The 20,627-nt window shown below is 54.6% G+C and overlaps 10 protein-coding genes and 2 pseudogenes across 12 annotated transcripts; 5 read left to right on the top strand and 7 right to left on the bottom strand.

Annotated features, from left to right (window-relative positions):
- Positions 1-1,323: 1,323 nt before the first annotated feature.
- On the top strand, positions 1,324-2,090 carry MSY001_0344 (uncharacterized protein; the record flags this gene model as incomplete). Its single annotated transcript, XM_018885423.1, has 2 exons — positions 1,324-1,734; positions 1,830-2,090. 2 exons carry the CDS (start codon positions 1,324-1,326, stop codon positions 2,088-2,090), a joined length of 672 nt encoding a protein of 223 aa, XP_018738980.1.
- A 404-nt stretch (positions 2,091-2,494) lies between these two features.
- Positions 2,495-3,130, bottom strand: MSY001_0345 (uncharacterized protein; the record flags this gene model as incomplete). Its single annotated transcript, XM_018885424.1, has 1 exon — positions 2,495-3,130. One exon carries the CDS (start codon positions 3,128-3,130, stop codon positions 2,495-2,497), a length of 636 nt encoding a protein of 211 aa, XP_018738981.1.
- Position 3,131: 1 nt separating this feature from the next.
- On the top strand, positions 3,132-3,994 carry MSY001_0346 (uncharacterized protein; the record flags this gene model as incomplete). The annotated part of the gene is made up of 3 exons (XM_018885425.1): positions 3,132-3,244; positions 3,285-3,570; positions 3,596-3,994. The coding sequence occupies 3 exons, from the start codon at positions 3,132-3,134 to the stop codon at positions 3,992-3,994; spliced, it is 798 nt and encodes a 265-aa protein (XP_018738982.1).
- A 165-nt stretch (positions 3,995-4,159) lies between these two features.
- MSY001_0347 (uncharacterized protein) lies at positions 4,160-5,836 on the top strand (the record flags this gene model as incomplete). Its single annotated transcript, XM_018885426.1, has 2 exons — positions 4,160-4,278; positions 4,303-5,836. The coding sequence occupies 2 exons, from the start codon at positions 4,160-4,162 to the stop codon at positions 5,834-5,836; spliced, it is 1,653 nt and encodes a 550-aa protein (XP_018738983.1).
- An 87-nt stretch (positions 5,837-5,923) lies between these two features.
- MSY001_0348 (uncharacterized protein) lies at positions 5,924-6,553 on the bottom strand (the record flags this gene model as incomplete). The annotated part of the gene is made up of 2 exons (XM_018885427.1): positions 5,924-6,178; positions 6,203-6,553. 2 exons carry the CDS (start codon positions 6,551-6,553, stop codon positions 5,924-5,926), a joined length of 606 nt encoding a protein of 201 aa, XP_018738984.1.
- A 426-nt stretch (positions 6,554-6,979) lies between these two features.
- MSY001_0349 lies at positions 6,980-8,696 on the top strand (annotated as a pseudogene). The gene is made up of 2 exons: positions 6,980-7,012; positions 7,116-8,696. Coding segments are annotated over exons 1-2 (1,614 nt in total).
- A 310-nt stretch (positions 8,697-9,006) lies between these two features.
- MSY001_0350 (uncharacterized protein) lies at positions 9,007-11,366 on the top strand (the record flags this gene model as incomplete). The annotated part of the gene is made up of 2 exons (XM_018885428.1): positions 9,007-9,140; positions 9,185-11,366. The coding sequence occupies 2 exons, from the start codon at positions 9,007-9,009 to the stop codon at positions 11,364-11,366; spliced, it is 2,316 nt and encodes a 771-aa protein (XP_018738985.1).
- Positions 11,367-11,390: 24 nt separating this feature from the next.
- Positions 11,391-12,221, bottom strand: MSY001_0351 (uncharacterized protein; the record flags this gene model as incomplete). Its single annotated transcript, XM_018885429.1, has 1 exon — positions 11,391-12,221. One exon carries the CDS (start codon positions 12,219-12,221, stop codon positions 11,391-11,393), a length of 831 nt encoding a protein of 276 aa, XP_018738986.1.
- A 408-nt stretch (positions 12,222-12,629) lies between these two features.
- MSY001_0352 (uncharacterized protein) lies at positions 12,630-12,906 on the bottom strand (the record flags this gene model as incomplete). Its single annotated transcript, XM_018885430.1, has 2 exons — positions 12,630-12,731; positions 12,763-12,906. The coding sequence occupies 2 exons, from the start codon at positions 12,904-12,906 to the stop codon at positions 12,630-12,632; spliced, it is 246 nt and encodes an 81-aa protein (XP_018738987.1).
- Positions 12,907-13,174: 268 nt separating this feature from the next.
- MSY001_0353 lies at positions 13,175-13,621 on the bottom strand (annotated as a pseudogene). Its single transcript has 2 exons — positions 13,345-13,621; positions 13,175-13,263 (listed from the first exon to the last, which is right to left on the bottom strand). Coding segments are annotated over exons 1-2 (366 nt in total).
- A 2,234-nt stretch (positions 13,622-15,855) lies between these two features.
- MSY001_0354 (uncharacterized protein) lies at positions 15,856-17,575 on the bottom strand (the record flags this gene model as incomplete). Its single annotated transcript, XM_018885432.1, has 4 exons — positions 15,856-15,986; positions 16,145-16,996; positions 17,086-17,202; positions 17,401-17,575. 4 exons carry the CDS (start codon positions 17,573-17,575, stop codon positions 15,856-15,858), a joined length of 1,275 nt encoding a protein of 424 aa, XP_018738988.1.
- Positions 17,576-17,863: 288 nt separating this feature from the next.
- On the bottom strand, positions 17,864-20,433 carry MSY001_0355 (uncharacterized protein; the record flags this gene model as incomplete). The annotated part of the gene is made up of 2 exons (XM_018885433.1): positions 17,864-20,379; positions 20,427-20,433. 2 exons carry the CDS (start codon positions 20,431-20,433, stop codon positions 17,864-17,866), a joined length of 2,523 nt encoding a protein of 840 aa, XP_018738989.1.
- Between the last annotated feature and the right edge of the window lie 194 nt (positions 20,434-20,627).

Below are 20,627 nucleotides of genomic sequence, written 5' to 3' on the forward strand. Positions count from 1 at the left end.
AGGACCTGTACCAGTCACCATCGCCTGGGCAGGTCGTGTCTGACAGCGCACTTCTATTGCGATGGAACCCTGACTGCATCCAGTCGAGCACTTTTGACGTGTATCTTTACTTACAGCACCAGAGCGCGTCTCTCCCCGTGCACGCATGGCTGGGCCTTCCGACCGCTGCTGGCGCCAAGTCTGTTCCTCTGCAGGCGCAGTGGTGGAACCATACCCAGAACATAGGCGCCAACCTGCAGATGGTCCCAGGCGGCTCCCAGCCCTGGGAATCACCCTATCCCCTTAGCCTGTCCTGGACGCTGGGCAATGCAGGCAACGGCGACGAGAACATCGATGCATCAGTCGTCTCCAGCAACCAGGACGTGACGCGCTACGCAGCACCTGACAACCTTTCCCCGGGTAAGGTAGCTGCCGCTGTCGTGCTCCCAATTTTGGCGCTCATCGCGGTGCTGGTCGGCGGATTTATGTGGCATCGCAGACGCCAGGCACGTCGTGATGCCGAGCGTCGTGAACGCATTTCGAGCTACTCCCAGAGCGCGACCTCCCCATCTACCATGTACACACATACTGGAGAGACGCCGGCGCCGCCTCTCCCCACCTGGGATCCGACGCCCGTATCGTACGTCGATATGCAGCCGGAGAGCCCCAAGGAAAGCGGCTTAGACAGCATATCGTCCTCCGTGCTAGAGCCCGCTGGTACTCCGGATCCCCCTGCTGTCCCGCCTACCTCGGAGAAGCGCCATCGCACACGCTACAAAAAGGGGAAGCGGTCCACACACTCAGCTTCGACGCACCAGTGCCCCACGCCCTGGCTTGAGGATCCATATCTGCAGCCAGAGGACTCTTTGCTTATCTCGCGTGGGCAGACCGACGAACAGCGCTGGGCGCATCGGTCGCCGCGGACCCTGTTGGACGCTGATTACGACGTGGACACATCTATCCGTCGGCCAGCGGCGCACGCGCCAGAGGCGGACCATACCACTGGCCTGGGCCTTACGGCGCCCTCTGGGGCCATGATCGATGATGCAGGAGAAGAACGAGATCCATATACCTTTGAACATCCAGTACACCTTCGTCCCACCTCAACAAGTGCTCTCGGTGCGCATTCGCGAGACGAGAAAATCTATGCTTATTTGTCTAAGCTCCAAGATCCTGACAATATATCTGACAATCGCCGCGGACCCGCACGGCCGTCCTCTGCTGCGAGCTGGCTCTCGCACGGCAGCGAGGGCTTCTATGACGCTCATGCCCAAGTAGAAGACCCGTAGATGCACCTTGTCTCCATGAGACTCGCTGATGTAATAGACGACCCTTCCTCGCACCATGGCCGCCGAGTCGCTGGGGCGCATCCGCGCCGTGCTGTTTGACATGGATGGCTTGCTGATCGACAGTGAGTCAATCTATACGGATGTGGTGAACGATATTCTAAGGCCCTACGGAAAGGAGCAGACATGGGACATCAAATCTAGGCTGATGGGCCAGCCGGAGCGTGCTGCTACGAGTATGTATGATGGGCTCACACCCTCAGTGGTGCTTCTTTCGAGCCTATGGCCACCTAATCCGGATAGTGAAGAGGACAGGGAGCGCGGATTTGGCACCGAGTGCCCTTTCACCATTGACGAGTTTCTAGAGGCACGTAATGAGCGCCTCCTGCCTGCCTTTGAGAAGGTGCAGCCCATGCCCGGAGCTGAGCGCCTGATTGAGCATTTGGCCAAGCACAATATACCTATCTGTGTATGTACTGCGTCTATCTTACTCAAAGGTGGCTACCGGTAGCCGGCGGCGCAATTGTAGGTCTTGAGCGCACTGACCACCGAGATGATATCAAGGCGGGGGCCAACACGCGCTTGTTTACTCCGTTTGGCGAGCGCGTTATCTGCGGCGATGATGCTATCATTGAGCGCGGCAAGCCGTTTCCCGATATTTTCCTCACGGCCGCGCGACAAGGTCTCGGACTGCAGCACACCGACGAGGGCCGTGCCTGGCTCGAGGGCGTCCGCGAGCCCGGCGCACACGCGGACGATAAACTAAAAGGCTCAGAGGGCGAGATCCTCGTGTTCGAGGATGCACTGGTACGTATCTATACATGACGACCAACGCCACAGCCCGGTGTGCAGGCTGGTCTTGCCGCTGGCATGAAAGGTACGTAACACCGACTCACAGGCAGTGGTATGGGTGCCTGATCCGAACGTACGTGGGGTATTCATTAACGTGTAGCTGGTTGCTGTGGCCCGCCAGGGATCACCTGTCGGTGCGCATCAGGAACTCAAGTCGCTGCTGGACTTTCGTCCTGAGCTGTGGGGCCTCCCTCCGTTCGACAAATAACTATGCGGCGCGGACCTCGCCTTCGGCCGCAACAGTTTCCGACTCTTTCGGAGGAGGTAGCTCATCGACAAAGTCAGGCTGTTCAGGCATCGCGCCGGTGCTCGCAGCATGTTGCAGGTATGAGGGCAACTCCAGTTCCTGCTCCAAAGGCTCTTCTTCTCTGCATCGGTCAGTCGGACTGTACATACAAGGCTTCTAGCTCGGCCTCCAGCTCCGCCTCATCAATATCGTCTGGCATAGCATAGCTGCGGGAGAGTGTTTCCTGCAAGGTATTCGACTGCTCCAAAAGATCTTCCATCTCGTCTTGCATGCGCTCAATTTTGTCAACATTTAAGTTGCCGTAGGTTTTGCGCAAATCCTTATTAGCTTGCTGCATTGCATCGACGGTCGCCATGGTATTACGCAAGTTCTCCGTCATCATCATGCTCTGCTCCATGTTGAAACTTTGCTGCGCCAGCTGCTCCATCTGTCCCTCATACATGCGCTTTTGACGCAGCACGCGCATGGCCCGCTGTTGTACCGCTGATTTCCCCGGGCCATCGCGCATCTTTTTCATCTGGTCGCGATAGCGCGTGAGTTCCGCATCCAGCCGGCTGATCTTCACCTGAGTGGCATCTGCTCGAGATTCCGTAGAAGAAATAGCCGTTTGCAAGTCGGGCTTGGGTTTGTTCTGGGAAAAGCCCAACAGACGGTGCATCTTGTCGCGGGGCTGTGGCGTGGGGTCGAAGCCAGCGGCAGCATGGATCACGTAAGCGGCTGTGGAGAAGCACGCCCCCGTCGGGCGGTTGCCGCTAGTCGTTACCATCATGTCTTGGGGAGGACTAAAAAAATCATTCAACCGCGCTGGTACCCAGCTTATGCAGCGGACGGGACAGCTGGAGAGATCTGATGATAGCCGATTCAAAGAGGAGGAAACAAAGTATCGTGAATTTGAAAAGCATGCGACAACACTGCTCAAGTATTCGCGCGATTATCTTGATTCTATTCGATGTATGTGCAAGTCTACTGACCGCAGTGATGTCGGCGTCTGAAGCGCGGATTGGTGATACAATCGAGGGCTTCTTCCACGATAACAGCCAGACAGCCACCATTGCAAGCTCGTACAAGCGCGCCCTGGAAGAGCTGGATGCCCGAACGGCCAAGGAACTAGATGGTCCTTACCGTGCCACTGTGCTGGACCCTATGGGAAAGCTCTGCAGCTACTTCCCTGAGGTAAACAAATTGATCGAGAAGCGCGGACGCAAGGTATGTGCCTGTGGCTTACATGTAGCTTCTTGACTACGATGCATCGCGCTCCCGGTACAAAAAGCAGTCGGAGCGTCCCGCCGACGATCCTTCGAAGCTGCCTCGGTATGTTTTCATCACTTACGCCAGCATGGAGCGCGAGCACAATGAGGCGAAGCTTGTTTTCGAAGCAATTAATGAACAGCTGATGATTGAGCTCCCGCAACTGGTGGACATGCGTATCCCTTACCTAGATCCTTCGCTGGAAATGATGATCCGTATTCAGATCAAATTCGCACAGGAAGGCTATGAGCAGCTGGGTGGCGTACAGCGATACTTCCCCGAGCAGGTCCGGAGCGACTATGCCGAGGGTCAGCTTGATGCGCAAGTCGAAGGCGTGCTTCAAGAGATGCGCGGCCTTTCTATCTGTGGTTTGGGCCAATAGAATGGTATGTAGTTCATCAGGTCCCTTGAGACGTCGCCCTTCTCCCGGGGTCGTGTTGGGCGCGCCCAAGCCACGTGGAGAAAATGCCTGAAGGTCGAACCTTCTTGTTCTTTCCTCCCAACACAGATGGCATCTGAGCTTTCTTCGCCTAGCTCATCGTCGGTGATGTCTAACACGGATGAAACCTCCGTCTATTCGGATGAATACGATTACGAGGAATTTTCAACCTTGTCGGAGGAGGATCGAGTGAAAAAATCAGGCGAATTGAAGGCTGAAGGCAATAAGTACTTTTTGCAAGGTCACTATAGCCAGGCCAAACAGCTCTACACCCAAGCCATCAAGCTGGATCCGACTGTCACAGCTTTATACAGCAATCGTGCCATGTGTGAGCTCAAGATGGAGCAGCATGGCCTTGCAATCGCTGATGCAAGCAAGGCTATCGAGCTGGATCCATCCTTCGCCAAGGCATATTACCGTCGGGCCAGCGCCCATTTGTCGATCCTCGACCCCAAGGCTGCTCTCCCTGATCTCAAAATGGTACTCAAAATCGAGCCACGGAATGCACAGGTCAAGGCCCAATTGGATGCGACAGTGAAGCTAGTGCGTCGGCTGGAATTTGAGCGAGCAATCCGTGTGGAAGAGGGTACGCCTCCTAGCAAAACTGTGGAAGAGTACCTGGAGCAAAGCATCAGTGGTGCCGCTGTGCCAGCCGACTACACAGGCCCGCGTCTTCCCGTCGAAGCATCGGACGGCCAAGTAATCTCCCCTGCTGTCGAAGACAAATCCTACTTGGGCCGCATTGACGATGCTTTCATTGATCGCATGCTGGAACATTTTAAAGCTGGAAATCGATTGCCCAATGGTATCGCCTGGTCCATCATTCTTGGTGCACTTCGCGCTTTCCGGGCGGAACCCACCATGGTGGAATATGAGGTGCCCCAAGGCACGACGATCGAGGTTGTGGGTGACACTCATGGCCAGTTCTACGACTTTTTGCACCTCCTCGAACTCACAGGTCGGCCCTCGGCAAACCACGCGGTTCTCTACAATGGTGACTTTGTTGACCGTGGCTCGTGGTCCGTGGAGATCGCACTTACAATCTTCGCGTTTAAGTGGCTATACCCCAAGACGACACTGGTGAACCGTGGTAACCACGAAACCAGCGATATGAACAAGGTGTATGGGTTTGAGGGCGAATGCAAGGCCAAATTCGGTGGTGAAATGACCTTTAAGCTGTTTACCGAGGCCTTTGTGGCCATTCCCCTTGCTACACTGGTGTGCCCCACTAGCGCGCCTCTGACGGCTGATCAACTACCCGAGCATGCGAGCAAAAGTCTGGCTCAAACCTCAGCGATCGTGCATAAGGATACTGGCTTCAAGCGCTTCTTTGTAGTGCATGGTGGTCTCTTCAGCAAAGATAACGTCACACTCGATGATATCCAGGCTATTGATCGCTTTGCGAAGAAGCAGCCAGGTCAAGAGGGTCTTATGATGGAATTGCTTTGGAGTGATCCACAAGCAACACCAGGCCGTGGCCCGAGCAAGCGTGGCGTGGGTCTCGGCTTTGGCCCGGACATCACCCGTACATGGTGTGAACTCAATGGCATCACGTCGGTGCTGCGTAGCCATGAGGTGCGTCAGAACGGCTACGCAGAGGAGCACGAAGGCTTATGCTGTACTGTTTTCTCTGCTCCAAACTACTGCGACTCTGCAGGCAACCTGGGTGCCTTTGCTCACATTGACGCTCAAGGCACGCTGTACTGGACTACCTTTTCGGCTCAGCCCCATCCAGATATCCGCCCTATGGCCTATGCAGGTGGTATGGGCGGTCTTGTAGCATAAGTCATGATCTCCAAACACATATATAGCAGGGCTTTTAGCATTGTGGTATAGCCATGCGCTCTATCACTACGAGTACGTGCTTGGTGCTTAACCCAAGGTGATAGTATCGACACGAACACGGGTATATGGTTGCTTGTGAGTGATCACTTTGTCGTAGCCTTTGCGGCGCTTGAATTTGAGAATGCGCTCCATAGGGCCTTTTGTATGTTCCACCACCACGCACTGCACCTTAACAACATCGCTTGAAAGCCCCTTTCCAACGTGTGCCATGCCTGAGGGAATCAACTGGGCCGCCCATGACTGGGAGAAAGGCAGAATTTCGCCCTCAGCCTTGTTGTATAGCTGTTGCTCACTGGCAACGCGTACTGCATAGGAGCCATCCGCACCATTGCGCGTCAGCACCAGGGGAAACTTGCCGCCCTTCGGATTACGACGTCCCTGGGCGGGGTCCTGCGCGCGAAGCGTGTAGTCGCGACTGCCAACCTCATGCACAAGGTCTAATTCAAGCACATCACCAACCTGCACTCCTTTCAAGTGCGGCACGGTGACGAGATCCGACTGGCTCAGCACAAAGGTTCGTCCTGTTATAGACGCGACAACATAGTGGTTCGGCTGACTACGCAAGAGCCTCAATGCTTCGCTTACATTGTTCACACTCGTGGATTTACCGACAGGAAGGCTTGAGAGGTTGCGGCTCTTCATCTGGCGCAGAGCCATTGTGGGCAGAGAACTTGCCATGACCGTGCGCCATGCGCGACCCAGCAGGCTCGGCACACTCATTCGTCCAGCGATCGTGAACGTCGCACTGTTCTTCTTTCCCAGAAGGCTTGCCATGTGGTCACCCACGTGACTACATGCAGAGGTGCTAGGTGGCCGGGACATTCCGGTGTGCGCTGGCCGGCCGAGAGGGTGATCAATAATATTTCCTATGCAGGTTCCAATCCTGCGATTCGTCGAATTTGGTTGCACGACGGACCCGCGTCAGGCGGCGGCGGCCGTGCCCGGCCCTGCTGGCAGTGGAACGGCGCGGCCCGGCGGTCTTGTCTTTCCTATCGGACCGTTCGTCCTTGCCCACCTACCTTTGCCCCACCTCTAAGTCGAGTTATAGTCGCAATGCTCGCTAGGTCCTCCGGCATTGCAGTTGCTAACCTTGCCCGCACCGCTGCGGTCCCTACCGTACGTACACTCCCTTCTGCTTTTTGGCGACGGAATGGCCGAAAACCGGAGCATTTCATGCCATGGCGGGGGCCAAGTTCGGGAATGGTACTAACACTAGCAGGCTCGTCGCGCCGCCCCGGCTCTTGCCACCGCCGTCCGCAACTATGCGACGGCCAAGGCTGCTGCCTCGGAGGTGAGCTCGATCCTCGAGCAGCGCATTTCGGGTGCCTCGTCGAACTTCGACGTCGAGGAGACCGGCCGTGTGCTCGCTATTGGTGACGGTATTGCCCGTGTCTACGGTCTCCGTAACATTATGGCCGAGGAGATGGTTGAGTTCTCGTCGGGTATTCGCGGTATGGCTCTTAACCTGGAGCCTGACAACGTCGGTGTCACCGTCTTTGGTTCGGACGCTCTGATTCGTGAGGGTGACATTGTCAAGCGTACCGGACAGATCGTCGATGTTCCTGTCGGTCCTGAGCTGCTTGGCCGTGTCATTGATGCTCTGGGCAACCCTATTGACGGCAAGGGCCCCATCGAGGCGAAGGAGCGCCGCCGTGCCCAGGTTAAGGCTCCTGGTATTCTCCCTCGTCGCTCGGTGCACGAGCCCATGCAGACTGGTCTCAAGCCCGTCGATGCCATGGTGCCCATTGGCCGTGGTCAGCGTGAGCTGATCATTGGTGACCGTCAGACTGGTAAGACTGCTGTCGCCCTCGACACTATCCTTAACCAGCGCCGCTGGAACGACGGTAAGGAGGAGTCGAAGAAGCTCTACTGTATCTACGTTGCTGTGGGTCAGAAGCGCTCGACCGTTGCTCAGCTTGTCCAGACCCTCGAGCAGAACGATGCTCTGAAGTACTCGGTCATTGTGGCCGCTACCGCTTCGGACGCTGCTCCTCTGCAGTACCTTGCTCCCTTCACTGGTTGCTCTATCGGTGAGTGGTTCCGTGACAACGGCAAGCACGCCCTGATTGTGTACGATGACTTGTCGAAGCAGGCCGTTGCCTACCGTCAGATGTCGCTGCTGCTCCGTCGTCCCCCTGGTCGTGAGGCCTACCCCGGTGACGTTTTCTACCTGCACTCGCGTCTCCTTGAGCGTGCTGCTAAGATGAACGAGAAGGAAGGTGCTGGCTCTCTCACTGCTCTGCCTATCATTGAGACCCAGGGTGGTGACGTGTCGGCCTTCATTCCCACCAACGTCATTTCGATCACCGACGGTCAGATTTTCCTGGAGTCGGAGCTCTTCTTCAAGGGTATCCGTCCTGCCGTCAACGTTGGTCTGTCGGTGTCGCGTGTCGGTTCGGCTGCCCAGACCAAGATTTACAAGTCTGTCGCCGGTTCGCTCAAGCTCTACCTGGCTCAGTACCGTGAGCTGGCTGCTTTCGCCCAGTTCGGTTCGGACCTTGACGCCTCGACCCGCTACACCCTCAACCGTGGTGCGCGTCTGACCGAGCTTCTCAAGCAGCGCCAGTACAACCCCATGGCTACTGAGATCCAGGTGCCTATTATCTACGCCGGTATCAAGGGTCTGCTTGACGAAGTTCCCGTCGAGAAGATCGTTGAATGGGAGGCTTCGTACCGTGAGGAGCTTGCTTCGCAGAACGACCTCATTTCCGAGATCAGCAAGGGTGTGATGACCCCTGAGGTTGAGGAGAAGATCGCTAACTCTATCAAGGCTAGCGTCTCGTCGTTCCTGGGCAACTAAAGGCGCATGACTCTATCTGGGGATTTGTACCAGTGACGTTATGACCTGTCTTTAGATTGCGTGCAGTAGGATTGCGCGTTCTATAGCCTTGTTATGGTTGTGACGTAGCGTCATCGTCAATTGATTCTTGACCAACTTGGAGGCTAGAGGTCAGATGGCCGTAAGTCGCTCTATCTGATTGGTTCGGCCGAGCTGCTCCGCTGTCCGGTGTGTCGGACGCGAAGGCGCGGGGTGTGTTTGTTAGACGGTGGCTTTGCTCATTGTCGCTCCTTGGTGCCTCTCTTGAGTGCACAATATTGTTTGATTCAGGATGGATGTTGATCTCATTCAAGTCGTGAATCGCCTCCAGGAGACATTTACCACTATTGGTGGACATAGCGTCGACTTGCCACAATGTGTTGTGGTCGGTTCGCAGTCCTCGGGTAAATCGAGTGTGCTTGAGACGTACGTACCTGAGCTACTGGGATGGTAAACTAACTATATATCAGGATTGTAGGACGCGACTTCTTGCCGCGTGGTAGTGGAATTGTGACTCGTCGGCCGCTCGTGCTCCAGCTTATCCATGTTCCGGCTTCGGACTCAATGAACGGTCCCGAAGAATATGGCGAGTTCCTTCACATCGACCGCCGCTTTACTGATTTCAATACGATCCGTCAAGAAATCGAAAACGAAACCTTTCGAGTGGCCGGACAAAACAAAGGCATCTCGAAACAGCCTATCCACCTAAAGATCTACAGCCCCCATGTGATTAACCTCACTCTCGTGGACTTACCAGGCCTGACCAAGATTCCCGTGGGTGACCAACCCTCGGACATTGAGCGTCAAATCCGTTCGCTTGTTACGGACTACATTTCGAAGCCGAACTGTATCATCATGGCTGTGAGCCCGGCCAACGTGGACCTGGCCAATTCGGATAGCCTGAAGCTGGCTCGCAGCGTGGACCCCCAGGGGCGTCGCACCATTGGTGTTCTCACAAAGCTCGACCTCATGGATCAAGGAACACATGCGCTTGAGATCCTTTCTGGTCGCATGTATCCGCTGCGCCTCGGCTTTGTCGGTGTGGTCAACCGTTCCCAGCAAGATATTAACTCCAACCTGCCTATGGCTGAAGCTCGTCGAGCGGAGGAAGAATTCTTCCGCCAGCACCTTGCGTATCGCAACATTGCGCATAAGTGTGGCACCAAATACCTGGCAAAAACGCTGAACCAGGTGCTGATGGCGCACATCCGGGATCGTCTGCCGGATATGAAAGCGCGACTCAACTCGCTTATGGGACAAGCGCAACAGGAGCTTGCTTCTTTTGGTGATACGACCTTTATGGGCGATCAGCACCGCGGCACGCTTATTCTCAAGTATATGACGCAGTTTGCCAAAGACTTTGTGTCTTCAATTGATGGTACCTCGTTCGATATCTCTACCAAGGAACTCTGCGGTGGCGCGCGAGTCTACTACATCTTCCAGGATGTATTTGGCCAAGCTCTTAACTCCATCAATCCTATCCAAAACTTGACGGTGCATGACATCCGCACGGCGATCCGCAATTCGACTGGCCCACGTCCAAGTTTGTTTGTGCCTGAAGCCGCGTTTGAGCTACTCATCAAGCCTCAAATCAAGCTGCTGTTACCTCCCAGTCTCCGCTGTGTCGAGCTTGTATACGAAGAATTGATGAAAATGTGCCACACCTGCACAAGCCAGGAGCTGCAGCGCTTCCCTCGTCTGCACGCCCAAATCATTGAAGTGGTGTCTGACCTCCTGCGCGAGCGTCTCGGTCCGACTTCTGAGTATGTACAAAGTCTCATCGAGATTCAGTCAGCCTACATCAACACCAACCACCCTGCCTTTGTACAGGACTCGGCGAACATCGCCATGCGCATGCGTGACGAGAAGAGCCGCCGGTACATCGTTCCTCCCCCCAAACACGAACTCTCGCTCGACTCGGACATTAACACTCCGATGTCTGATGATGAAGACACGGACAAACCGTCACAGGCTCAGACTGTCAATCAAACGCCTAGTGCACGCCGCAATGAGGTTGCCCGATCTCGCGTCTCAGCCCACGATCCCCAGGGTCTGCCGCCTTCAGACTCTAGTAGCGAGGCTACTCTCAACGGCATTTCGCGAAGTGGAACCAGTGGCTCTGCAAGCCAGCGTGATTCCTTCTTGAACTACTTCTTTGGCGGTCCAGCTGTGACTGAGCCTTCGAGTATGGTGCCAGGTTTGACGATGCACCAGCGCACATCCGAGCAGAAGCCCAACATCTTGACTGGCCGCCTTGGCCTGGAAGGCAATAGCGCTGCCTTCAACATGAAGAGTCTAGACATGCACTTGAACACGGAACCCGTGTCCGACGATGAGCTGAACATGACAGAGCGCGAGGTAATGGAAACCAATTTGATTCGCCAACTCATCACGTCCTATTTCAACATTGTTCGCCTGTCGATCCAGGACCTTGTTCCCAAGGCTGTGATGCATCTGTTGGTAAACTACTCGCGCGACAGTGTGCAAAACCGCTTGGTGATCAACCTCTACAAGGAATCCATGTTTGAGCAGCTCCTGCATGAAGATGAGACTCTGACCAAAGAACGACAGCGTGTCCAGGCGCTCCTTAACGCTTATAAGGAGGGCTTTAACGTTCTCTCTGAGATAACCTTTAAACCTGCTAGCGCATAAGAAGAGTGGTAGTGTACAGGAATACTATGTTGCACGCGACTTGCGTTTGTGGTTCCGCATAGCTTTCTTGAACTTGTGAGTAGATGCGCGTCCCTCCCCAAGCTCTCCAGCAGTTTGCGTATGTTCTTTTGCACGAGACAGCGTGGATGGCAGCTTCGACCGCTTCTGTAGAAGGTAGTAGGCATCCTGCCCGTCACCACGCTGTCTGCGGCGCTCGTCGCGGTCAGAGCCGCGCAGCAAGTCGCCAAACTCCTCCTCTACGCCACCACCGATACGATTACCATGTGACGACAATCCAAGGCCACCAAGCGCCACATCCTGCTCGTCGCGGCGTCGGCGCTTAGCATCTTTCTTACTCAGCGAAAGACGCTTGTAATTGTCTTCTTCAAACTCTTCCATGCGCCGCAAAGCACGAGCACGAGAAGATCCGGCCATGCCCACTGCGTGGCCACCGCCCACACCAGCCACAGACATTTCGTAGGGGTTGGAAGACATACCAGCCGACAAATCCGCCAAAAGCGCAGCGTTGCGCGAGGGTTGGCGGTCCTTGTTGCGCTGCTTTCGTGACACATGCGCATCAGGATCGTACATCATAGGGGCCAGTTTAGGTGGGCGATACACGTCAGCTTCTTCTTTTGCGTCTTCTGCTACGTGGCTCTCCGTTGGTTTAGAGGCGGCGGCCATCGCATGCGGATTCGGACGGAATGCAAGTTTGTCCAATTCATCGTCTTCAACGTTGTCTGTCTCATCCACGTCAGTCTTCATGCCCTCTGAGGCTTCTTGTATAGCATGTTTCTCCTCGGCGGCCACGGACTGCAGTAGCTTTTCCACTTGGTATCGCAACCGAGTTTCCATCGGTCGTAGTTTCTCGAGGCACAAACGCAACTTGACCAAGTTTTGAATGTACTTTTTGCCAGGATCCTCTTCATATGACTTACCCGAGAGCCTATGCGCGCCCAACAGAACCACATGATGAATGTATGAAAGAAGAGCATCCACCTTGACTGTTAGCAGCGAGAGTCCATCTGGATGGTCCAAGTCTCCCCTTCCCAGAGTGTCTCCCAGTTTTTCCGTTAAAGAAACCACATCTTTCACGTTGGTCCTTAGATCTTTAACAAGTTCCCTGAATTGCTGAGATTGTGCTTGCGCTGCATTCACACTCATCACCACAGCGAGCCAGCAAGCTATCGAACTGCGCAGGTTCAGCCACAAAATTTTCCACGTGATGGAAACACTCCACTAGAAGACGCTACTGGAATTACTCTAAAACATTAGATATAAGATATTCAGAGCAGGGAAGCCGATCATCATGCCCAGCCAGAACAAGAAATTACCAAGAACAGGCCTCTGACGAATGAATTTGGTCTGTTACGTGAGACGAAACACAAGTACATACTCTTCCCATTAAAATGAGCGGATACTGGGTCATTTGCATCATGAATAGATAACCTCGAACCTTGCCACTGACGACAATCATGACAATTTCATGGAAAACAGAGCTTAGCAAGAATGTGAGAAGGGAGGCTGTAGATTTCGTCATTCCCGCCTGGAAAACCAGCGTCACATAGACATGCTGCAACAAGAAATGATGTACAGGCTGAGATATTAGTATGCCACACGCACCCTGTTCCAATCTCTAGAAAACTCTTCCATATTTGTGGAATTCCACCAGTCACGATAAAATTCACGATCGGCAAACCTGGTCATTAGCCATATCGCACATGCCTTGTAATTTCAGCAAAGCCTTGACAAACACACTCAAACATTAAATAGAAAATGAGCAAGTACTGCGTTAATACGTGGAAACATACACAAGACATCATAGGGGCCGCAAGTCGCAGGAACACAGAGATTAGCGAAGAATCCTTCTCCTCGGTGACTGGGATGATCCAGTTCACTGTAATAACATAAATGACAAGAAATGACCCTAGCAAGGCAGTGCAGCGTTCCGCAATGTACCATGGACGAATGGATTCACGACGAGGATACTGCAATTGATAGACCAGAGAAGGAACCAGCTGAAAGTCCAAAAAGTTGGCCATCGTCACATTCTCAGGCCACATTGGCCCAATTTCCTGACCTGGAATCGCCGGCGCATAGAGCTCTTCTCGTGTAACAGCAATTTCTTGAGCAATCTCTCGAATAGTGGGATCCGAGTGCCACTGGAGGGGGTGAGAATCACGCAAATCTGTCTGTACCAGCGGAATGGACGAAATGTCGAGATTGTCGCTGTTAGAGTTCGTGACAGCATCCATAAGACGACGGTGTTCAGGTATAGGAGACCTGCAGCGTGGGAGGTTCGAACGAATAACAGGAAGCAATTCCTGTGCACGGACTTGAGATGAACCCCTTTGAATATTGAGTTCCGTCCATTCGTTTAGGACATTGGCCTGACAATGTGGATCAAGTGCGTTGCCGGAAAGGGAGATATTCAAATTTTCTGAAACATTCAAAATAGCCGATTTCCAGGCAGCATTTCGGTCCAAGGTGCCGTTTTTCCCCTCGACCTCCATGACTCGGTCCATGAGCTTCTTCTCCAGGTCTACCATCTTGTAATAAGCATCATTCATACAGGAGTTGACATCCACATAGCTGTGAATTTTCATCAGCTGGACGATGGAATGCAATACAAAGAAACCCGATTGAGTCCACGGCCAATCCCTAATTCGTTAGTGAAAGAACGTACCGAACCTGGATCCAAGCAATCACGCCCACCATAATCAAGCAGTACCATAAAGATAAAAATAATAAAAGTACGCTTCCTCGGGGAATTTTGTAGCGATGCAGTAACTTTACGAGTGGGACACAAAGGAACGTCTGTCCAACAAGCACAGCATCGCTGAGTGCGAGCGTAAGCAAGTCGCGACTCATCAGAGTGGCCAAGGTCATGCTAAGTATTTCCCCAGTGCTTTCAAATGACCTGACAAAAGCGCTCAGTACCTGTGTACCGAGACAAATCCAAAAGAGAACATAAAATCCGTGAAAAGGATCTTTCACCGAGACTTCATTCTCTGCTTCGAAAAAGGAAAAGCGCGGTACATACTTCACGACCTTTTTTACACCATTGCCACTCGATTTTTTCACTTGACTGGCTAGCCTTCGAAGGCTCCCTTGAACAGCTACTGACTCCCCAGTCGAATTTTGCGAATTCGTGTACTGTTGAGCGTCTGCGTCGGTACCTTGACGAGTCGTAGTTGGAGTTGCATCTCCAAGTGTTATATGAGGATTTACACCGGAAGAGACACCCTCCCTGCCATCCTTAGGCAAGGTTCGGTACAGCGAGGTCTGGTACGACTCCCCGTCACTCATATCTAGTGAGCAACCTAATCGCACGGGCTTCCGGATTAAGACTCTGATGCCACGTGGTGCTAAGGCTTTGCGTTTAATTTCGGCTCTCCACTGCCCTTATGCCGAAGCAGCGCTTGCCGGCACGGAGAGCTGTTGAGTTGTCCATGCGCGGACGCGCGAATCTATACGATTTCGGTGTCATTTTGCTACTGATTTTCGGTGGCTGCTGTAGCAATGCTCTTACTCTGGAGCTCACGACGCGGCAGTTACCTGCTTCAGGCACACTTCTTACGCTCGCTCAATTCCTTGCAACCACGTTGATTGCGCTGTTTGGAGAGTTGGAGAGGCGAAGTGTATATGGATGGCCAGTGTTGTGGATTCGAAAACCCGGAGTTCCACTTCGTCGCTGGCTGGTCCAGGTTGTGCTATATTTCATTACGAGCATTCTTAATAATGAAGCCTTCGCCTTCCATATTCCTATGTCGGTCCACATTGTGTTTCGCAGTGGCGGTATGCTTGTCAACATGATCTTGGGATACACAGTAAGTGGGAAATGCTATTCCTTGCTACAGTTGGCGAGTGTGATGCTCGTTACTTTGGGTGTGATTGTTGCCACATTATCAGCGGCGATGCCTAGCGCGTCTGGCCCCCAAACTCATCACCCTATGAGCGACTACATGACAGGAGTCACTCTTTTGTCACTGGCTTTACTCACTTCTGGATGTATGGGCCTCTTCCAAGAGCAGACCTACGCCAAGTATGGCCGCGATCATTGGCATGAGGCGCTATTTTACTCGCATCTATTCTCCCTGCCTCTCTTTGTTCTGCAGCTCAAGTCGCTGCGTCAGCAGATTACGAATGCGAACCAAACACCTCCTGAGTGGATTGGAATGTGCAAAAGCTGTGAAGCGCTCGGCTTCTATATCCCCTCGTACTATACAAAACTGGCACTCAATGTGTTTACACAGCTGCTCTGCATTAATGGTGTGAACCGACTGACGTCGCGTGTATCGAGCCTTAGTGTTTCACTCATTCTTGTGGTGCGCAAGGCCGTGAGCCTGCTGGTCAGCGTTGTCCTGCTTAATCACCAAACAGGCAGTATTAGTCTATGGTCAGGGGCTGCCGCTGTGTTGGTAGGCACGCTGGGCTATACTTATGGCGGCCTACAAAACTCGGTGCGCCCCGCCAAGGCTAAGCGTACCTAATGTACAGTAGAACCAACTGCACGGGCCACTTCCGACCGAGCGCGTTCATTGTCACGGGCGATGGCCTGCTGCAGCGCCGTCAACTCGGGTCGATTCCCCGTATGTTTTGCACCACGGCGCGCGTAGACTAAGTGCACGAAGTTCATATCTTCGTCCGAGCCGCGTGCGTCGGTGGCCCATGTTTCGATAGGGCACTGCGTGTCAGTTTCATTCTGCGTACGGGAGCAACTGTGCCATTCTCGATACACCACCATGTCTCTTCCGAGCGCACATACACACACTCACTAGTACTGCTCGTGGCGATGGCCGCACAGAGATCGTAAGGAACAGTTTGCAGGCTGGTATCTTGGGCTGCCCGCTCCACCTGGGCTGCTATGTGCCGCCGGAGATCTTGAATGTTAGTTTGCAGTGCCTCTTGTTGCATTTGAAGACTTGCTACCTGTTGCTGCACGTAATCCTGGATTTGCTGCATCCAGATGTGCTTCGCTTTATCCTGCGTGGCGTAATACCCTAGGACCTGCTCTAACAGCGGTCTGATGAGGAAGCCAGTGGGCTCGGTTAACCTCTTGCGCTGGGCCTCCAGCGCATTGAGCTCCGAGACCAAATTCTGCAACTGCCGACACTCGTCTGTGCCGTCGATCCTGTGTCCCTGGCGTTTGCTCCAAAGGAAAGGGTCCAAACATAGTACAGGATCAATGTGGAACATATCTTCAGCACCCTGCTGCTGGATGTTCAGCAACAGCACGTCGGCCGGCCGCGTAATAAGGAGTGAATCCATGGTCTCGCTCGCAGCGAGTTTACACCACAGACACGCGGGGACACTCCGTTCCAGCGCCGTATGAGTCAATGTGATAGAAGTCGTTGGCTGGCCTTCGGGGCATGCTAGGTCAGGAACAGGCGTATCGTAGGCTTTCGCGGCATACGACTGGAACACCGTCGACTTGCTGTTGATGAATTGCGCACGCGCTGCATCGGTGGCCGAGCGCGTAGCCTGTGTGATCCGCTCGGCCTCCCAGGCCCGCGCCTCTTTCCATGCCTGTACAACTGCCTCGGCGTATGATTCCAACTGAACATGAAGCGCCTCATTGCGAGAAGCCTGTAGAACAATCTCAGAGGGCACAATAGCATCAATATCGCCTGTGACGACCGCAGCCCGTTGTGTAGCGTGCGCAAAGGTTATCAGGGTCTGCACTCGTTGGACGACTGGGTAAGTGGCGTACACATACTGTCTAGGTAGGGTCGCACGCGTACAGGGACGTCGCTCCATGTGCGGTCCTCGCTGCGTCGCTGGTGCCGCGGACTGCCCCCTGCCCAATACTGCTCCATGTCGATGGTCCTGTTGTCTGGTACAGAAAATGAGAGAAAGGCATCGCAGGCGGGCGGAGTCGCGAGCAAGACCTGCAGAAAAAGACTCGTGACGCGATACACAGACACACTCGGCACCAGTGCCACAGGCGCGCCTGAGCGGAGACGAAGTAGGTCAGCACGCATAGTCCCCCCTGAACTCGGCACCTGATCATGCACACTCTGTGCAAGCGCACGCATCATATCTGCGTCGTCCTCGCCGACGCTCTGAGGTCGAGCCTGCTCTTCCATAGATGCGGCGAACGCCCTCTGCAAGTCTTGGTCCTGCGCGTCTGACATGAGTGCACGTACACGTACCTTGCCACGAAGGCGGCTCTGTGTTGGGAACAGGTTTCCATTCTTCTGCAACATTGGGTTGCGTGGCGCTGCCTGCGTGTGGTGGCGCCGCTGAACCCCCCTGGTCCAGGAGTCGATTCATGGCCACTTCCATATTCCCACCAGCCTCCTGCGTGTCAGCGCCGCATCGAACGCACTTGGAGACACTTCAACGCATCCTCGTACTCGCACTGAATTATACTCTGCAACTCTCTGCGGTTAGCAACGCGGGTTGTAAGGCATACCGTGCCTGGGCCTCCATGGTGGCCAGCGCAGGGGCGTCGGGTGCGACCTCCACATAATGCGAAACAGGCTGGTGAATAGCTACGGTTCTAGGGCCAGGGACGCGCTTTGAATAGCCGCCGCCGAAAGGGTATCAAGCTGAAGCGATTCGACAAGGATGGGGAGTTCCATAGGACACTCAGGGGCAGATTTCTCATGACGCTGAAGAGTGATGAATTCCCTCACGATGCAGGCTTTGATGCGCAGGCGGTACACATTGACTAGAACGTCCCAGCTCTGCGAGAGCTCCTGGTCATCGTAGAAGGGAATCATATTAGGCATCAGTGACGAGTCAACAAAGCTGGCAAGCCCATCATTCGTGGTCAGGTCGGAGATCAAAAGACCAAAGAACGGCACATACGGTGCTGAGGCCGTGCTTGGGTTTGAGAAGCGGCGCTTTACCGTCGTGTTGACGTCGAGAGCTTCCACCATCGACTGGCGCAAATAGGCAAATTGGTTGCGCGGTGATGTAAAGCGGCGCAGTGCATCAAATGCGCGCAGCTCCCAAAGTGCGACTTGCCCCCAGGTGCGCTGCAGGCGTGCGACCCATGGCGACTGGAGGCCAAACATGATCTGGCACAGCGACTCCATGTTCCCCTGCCGGAAGCAGTGCCAGGCAATGCGGATAAACTTATTCACGACCATGACTCGCTCTTGCAGGTCAGTAGTGGTCACAATGTGCGTGGCAACCCAAGCGCACGCGCGGTTAAACCGCGCAATGAGCATATGTACGCCCTCTGCCTTGGGCGCTGTGGACGGGGCTGACGAAGCGTCCTCTGTGCCGCTCGCCGCGCGAATACGGGCGACAATGTACTCCTGGTATTCACGCTGCCACTGCTCTTGCTGCACAGTGTGCTGTTCCCACGAAGGCTCTGCGAGCTCGTGCCATTGCACACAGGCCAACAATTGGCGTTCAATGGTGCCCAGTTGGCGCGCAATGGTACTGGAGCGCTGGCATAACAAGAACGTGTCACGTTGCTGGATCCGAGAGGCAGGCGCTGTCGGGTTCTTTTTCAGCATTGCCTGGGCTGTCACGATCGACAGCCGCTGTGCCTCTTTCCACGACGAGCCTGTGTGCGAGGGGATCCACTGGATTGGCCCATCCCTGTGCCGCGGCGACGGAAAGGCATCGGTACGGGGTGTCTCTGAGAGTGCCTGCTCCAGCAGCTGCAGAGCCACATCTTGCTCGTGTGTGTCATCAACTTCGTCATCCATCGTCGCGGCATCCATCTTGCCCCTCGGCGAGCCGTCGTCTGCCACCCCATCGCTCGGCGCATCTGTGCCGCGGCGCCACATTCGGCGCAAACTCTTAAGCGACCTGGACCGTTCCGCGCGACCTTGCGGAGCAGGCTCAAGAGTCGTCTCACTGATGGATGGCGATGCCGCCGTGGCAGGCCCTGGTGTTTTATACGATGAGGACGACATATGCGAACTCGCTGTGGGTCCAGACATAGCGGGAATCGATCCAACCGCTGCAAGCACAGACGAACCACTAACACTCGGCCAACGCGAATGGTGCTTGCGAGACCGCGTCGGTGAATTTGACAGGGCTAACATGCGCGTAAGAGAGCGCGATTTGCGCAGCATCACTTTGTTGCGCGCTTCAGTGGGCATGTTCTGGCTGTCCTGGTCAGGCAGCAGCGCGGTCGGCACCAGAGCCTGTACGAGTGCCCACAGAGAATGCATACGCTCACTGGGATCGTTGTTGGGGAGCTCTTCATCTTGTTCCGGCACGGCGGCAGACGGCACCTCCTTCAACATCGGCGGGCCATCGATCGCCGAGGGATTGTTTGCGTACTGCCAGAACTGCACGCGGTAGTCCTGGTCGGCCATCCATTGCACAAGACGGCGTGTGAGTACCTCATCGCGCGCGAAATCGTGCTCGTAGTAATAATGCAACCAGTGCCAAAGCGCCGCTTGTGTGTGCAACAACACACTGAGTGCCACCTTGAAGTAGGTAGCATCGCCGATCTTGACAATGGACCATTCCATGCGGTTGAAGAGTAGTTCGAGCAGTCGGCCCGCACCCAGGTATTGGCGGTAGCCCAAAAATACATCTTGCATGAGCCCGGGCGAGGAGCCCGAGGTCATTTCTGCCACAAGCCGATGCACCGTGGCCGCCACCACCTGGTGCTTTGTGCGGCTTAGCAGCCGCATATTACGGCGGATACCTGTGACGGTCACTGTCCTGTTTTCCTCCATGAGTACATTCGGCGGGACTTCAAAGTCCAGTGGCGCTGCCATGTCAAACACATAAGAGGCCTCTGGCGTAGGGACCAGCGTAGACGAAAAGACCCCAAGATAGAGAGGCGCTGTTTCTAAGGCGTCCATAGAGGGGCACGAGACCACCACTGCCGTCGAATTGTTCCTTGAGGGCTTCTCCTGAGTCGTCCGTGGCCGTTCGACGAACCAATCATCGAACGTGTAGGCCACCGGTACAGGGCCTGTGCGTCTCGTGCACGCATCGTTGTACACCAGCACATGAGGCCCAAACACCCACTCAAGACGGTATGCATCCGCCGAGACACGTCCCTTGCTGGTAGTGTCCGGCGCAGGAGCTGCTACAGGAGCCGAGGCACTCAGTGCTTGAGTCCCGGTGCCCGACGCTCCATTTGCATTGACATCACTGGTCAGCTTCGCTTCCTTGGTATTTGGAGTCCAAGACGGTGGTACGGGCGAATCGACCGGCAATGCCTCTGTCTTGGCTCCAGGTCCGGCTGGCGTTATATGAACGACTTTCATATCAGGATATTGTGTTGACACGGGTCGAAAGACGACATCAGGCGAGTCTTTGGTCGTGGCAATG

This window comes from Malassezia sympodialis, genomic scaffold (genome assembly GCF_000349305.1).
Source record: "Malassezia sympodialis ATCC 42132 genomic scaffold, msy_sf_2, whole genome shotgun sequence".
In the NCBI taxonomy this organism is placed as follows: domain Eukaryota; kingdom Fungi; phylum Basidiomycota; class Malasseziomycetes; order Malasseziales; family Malasseziaceae; genus Malassezia; species Malassezia sympodialis.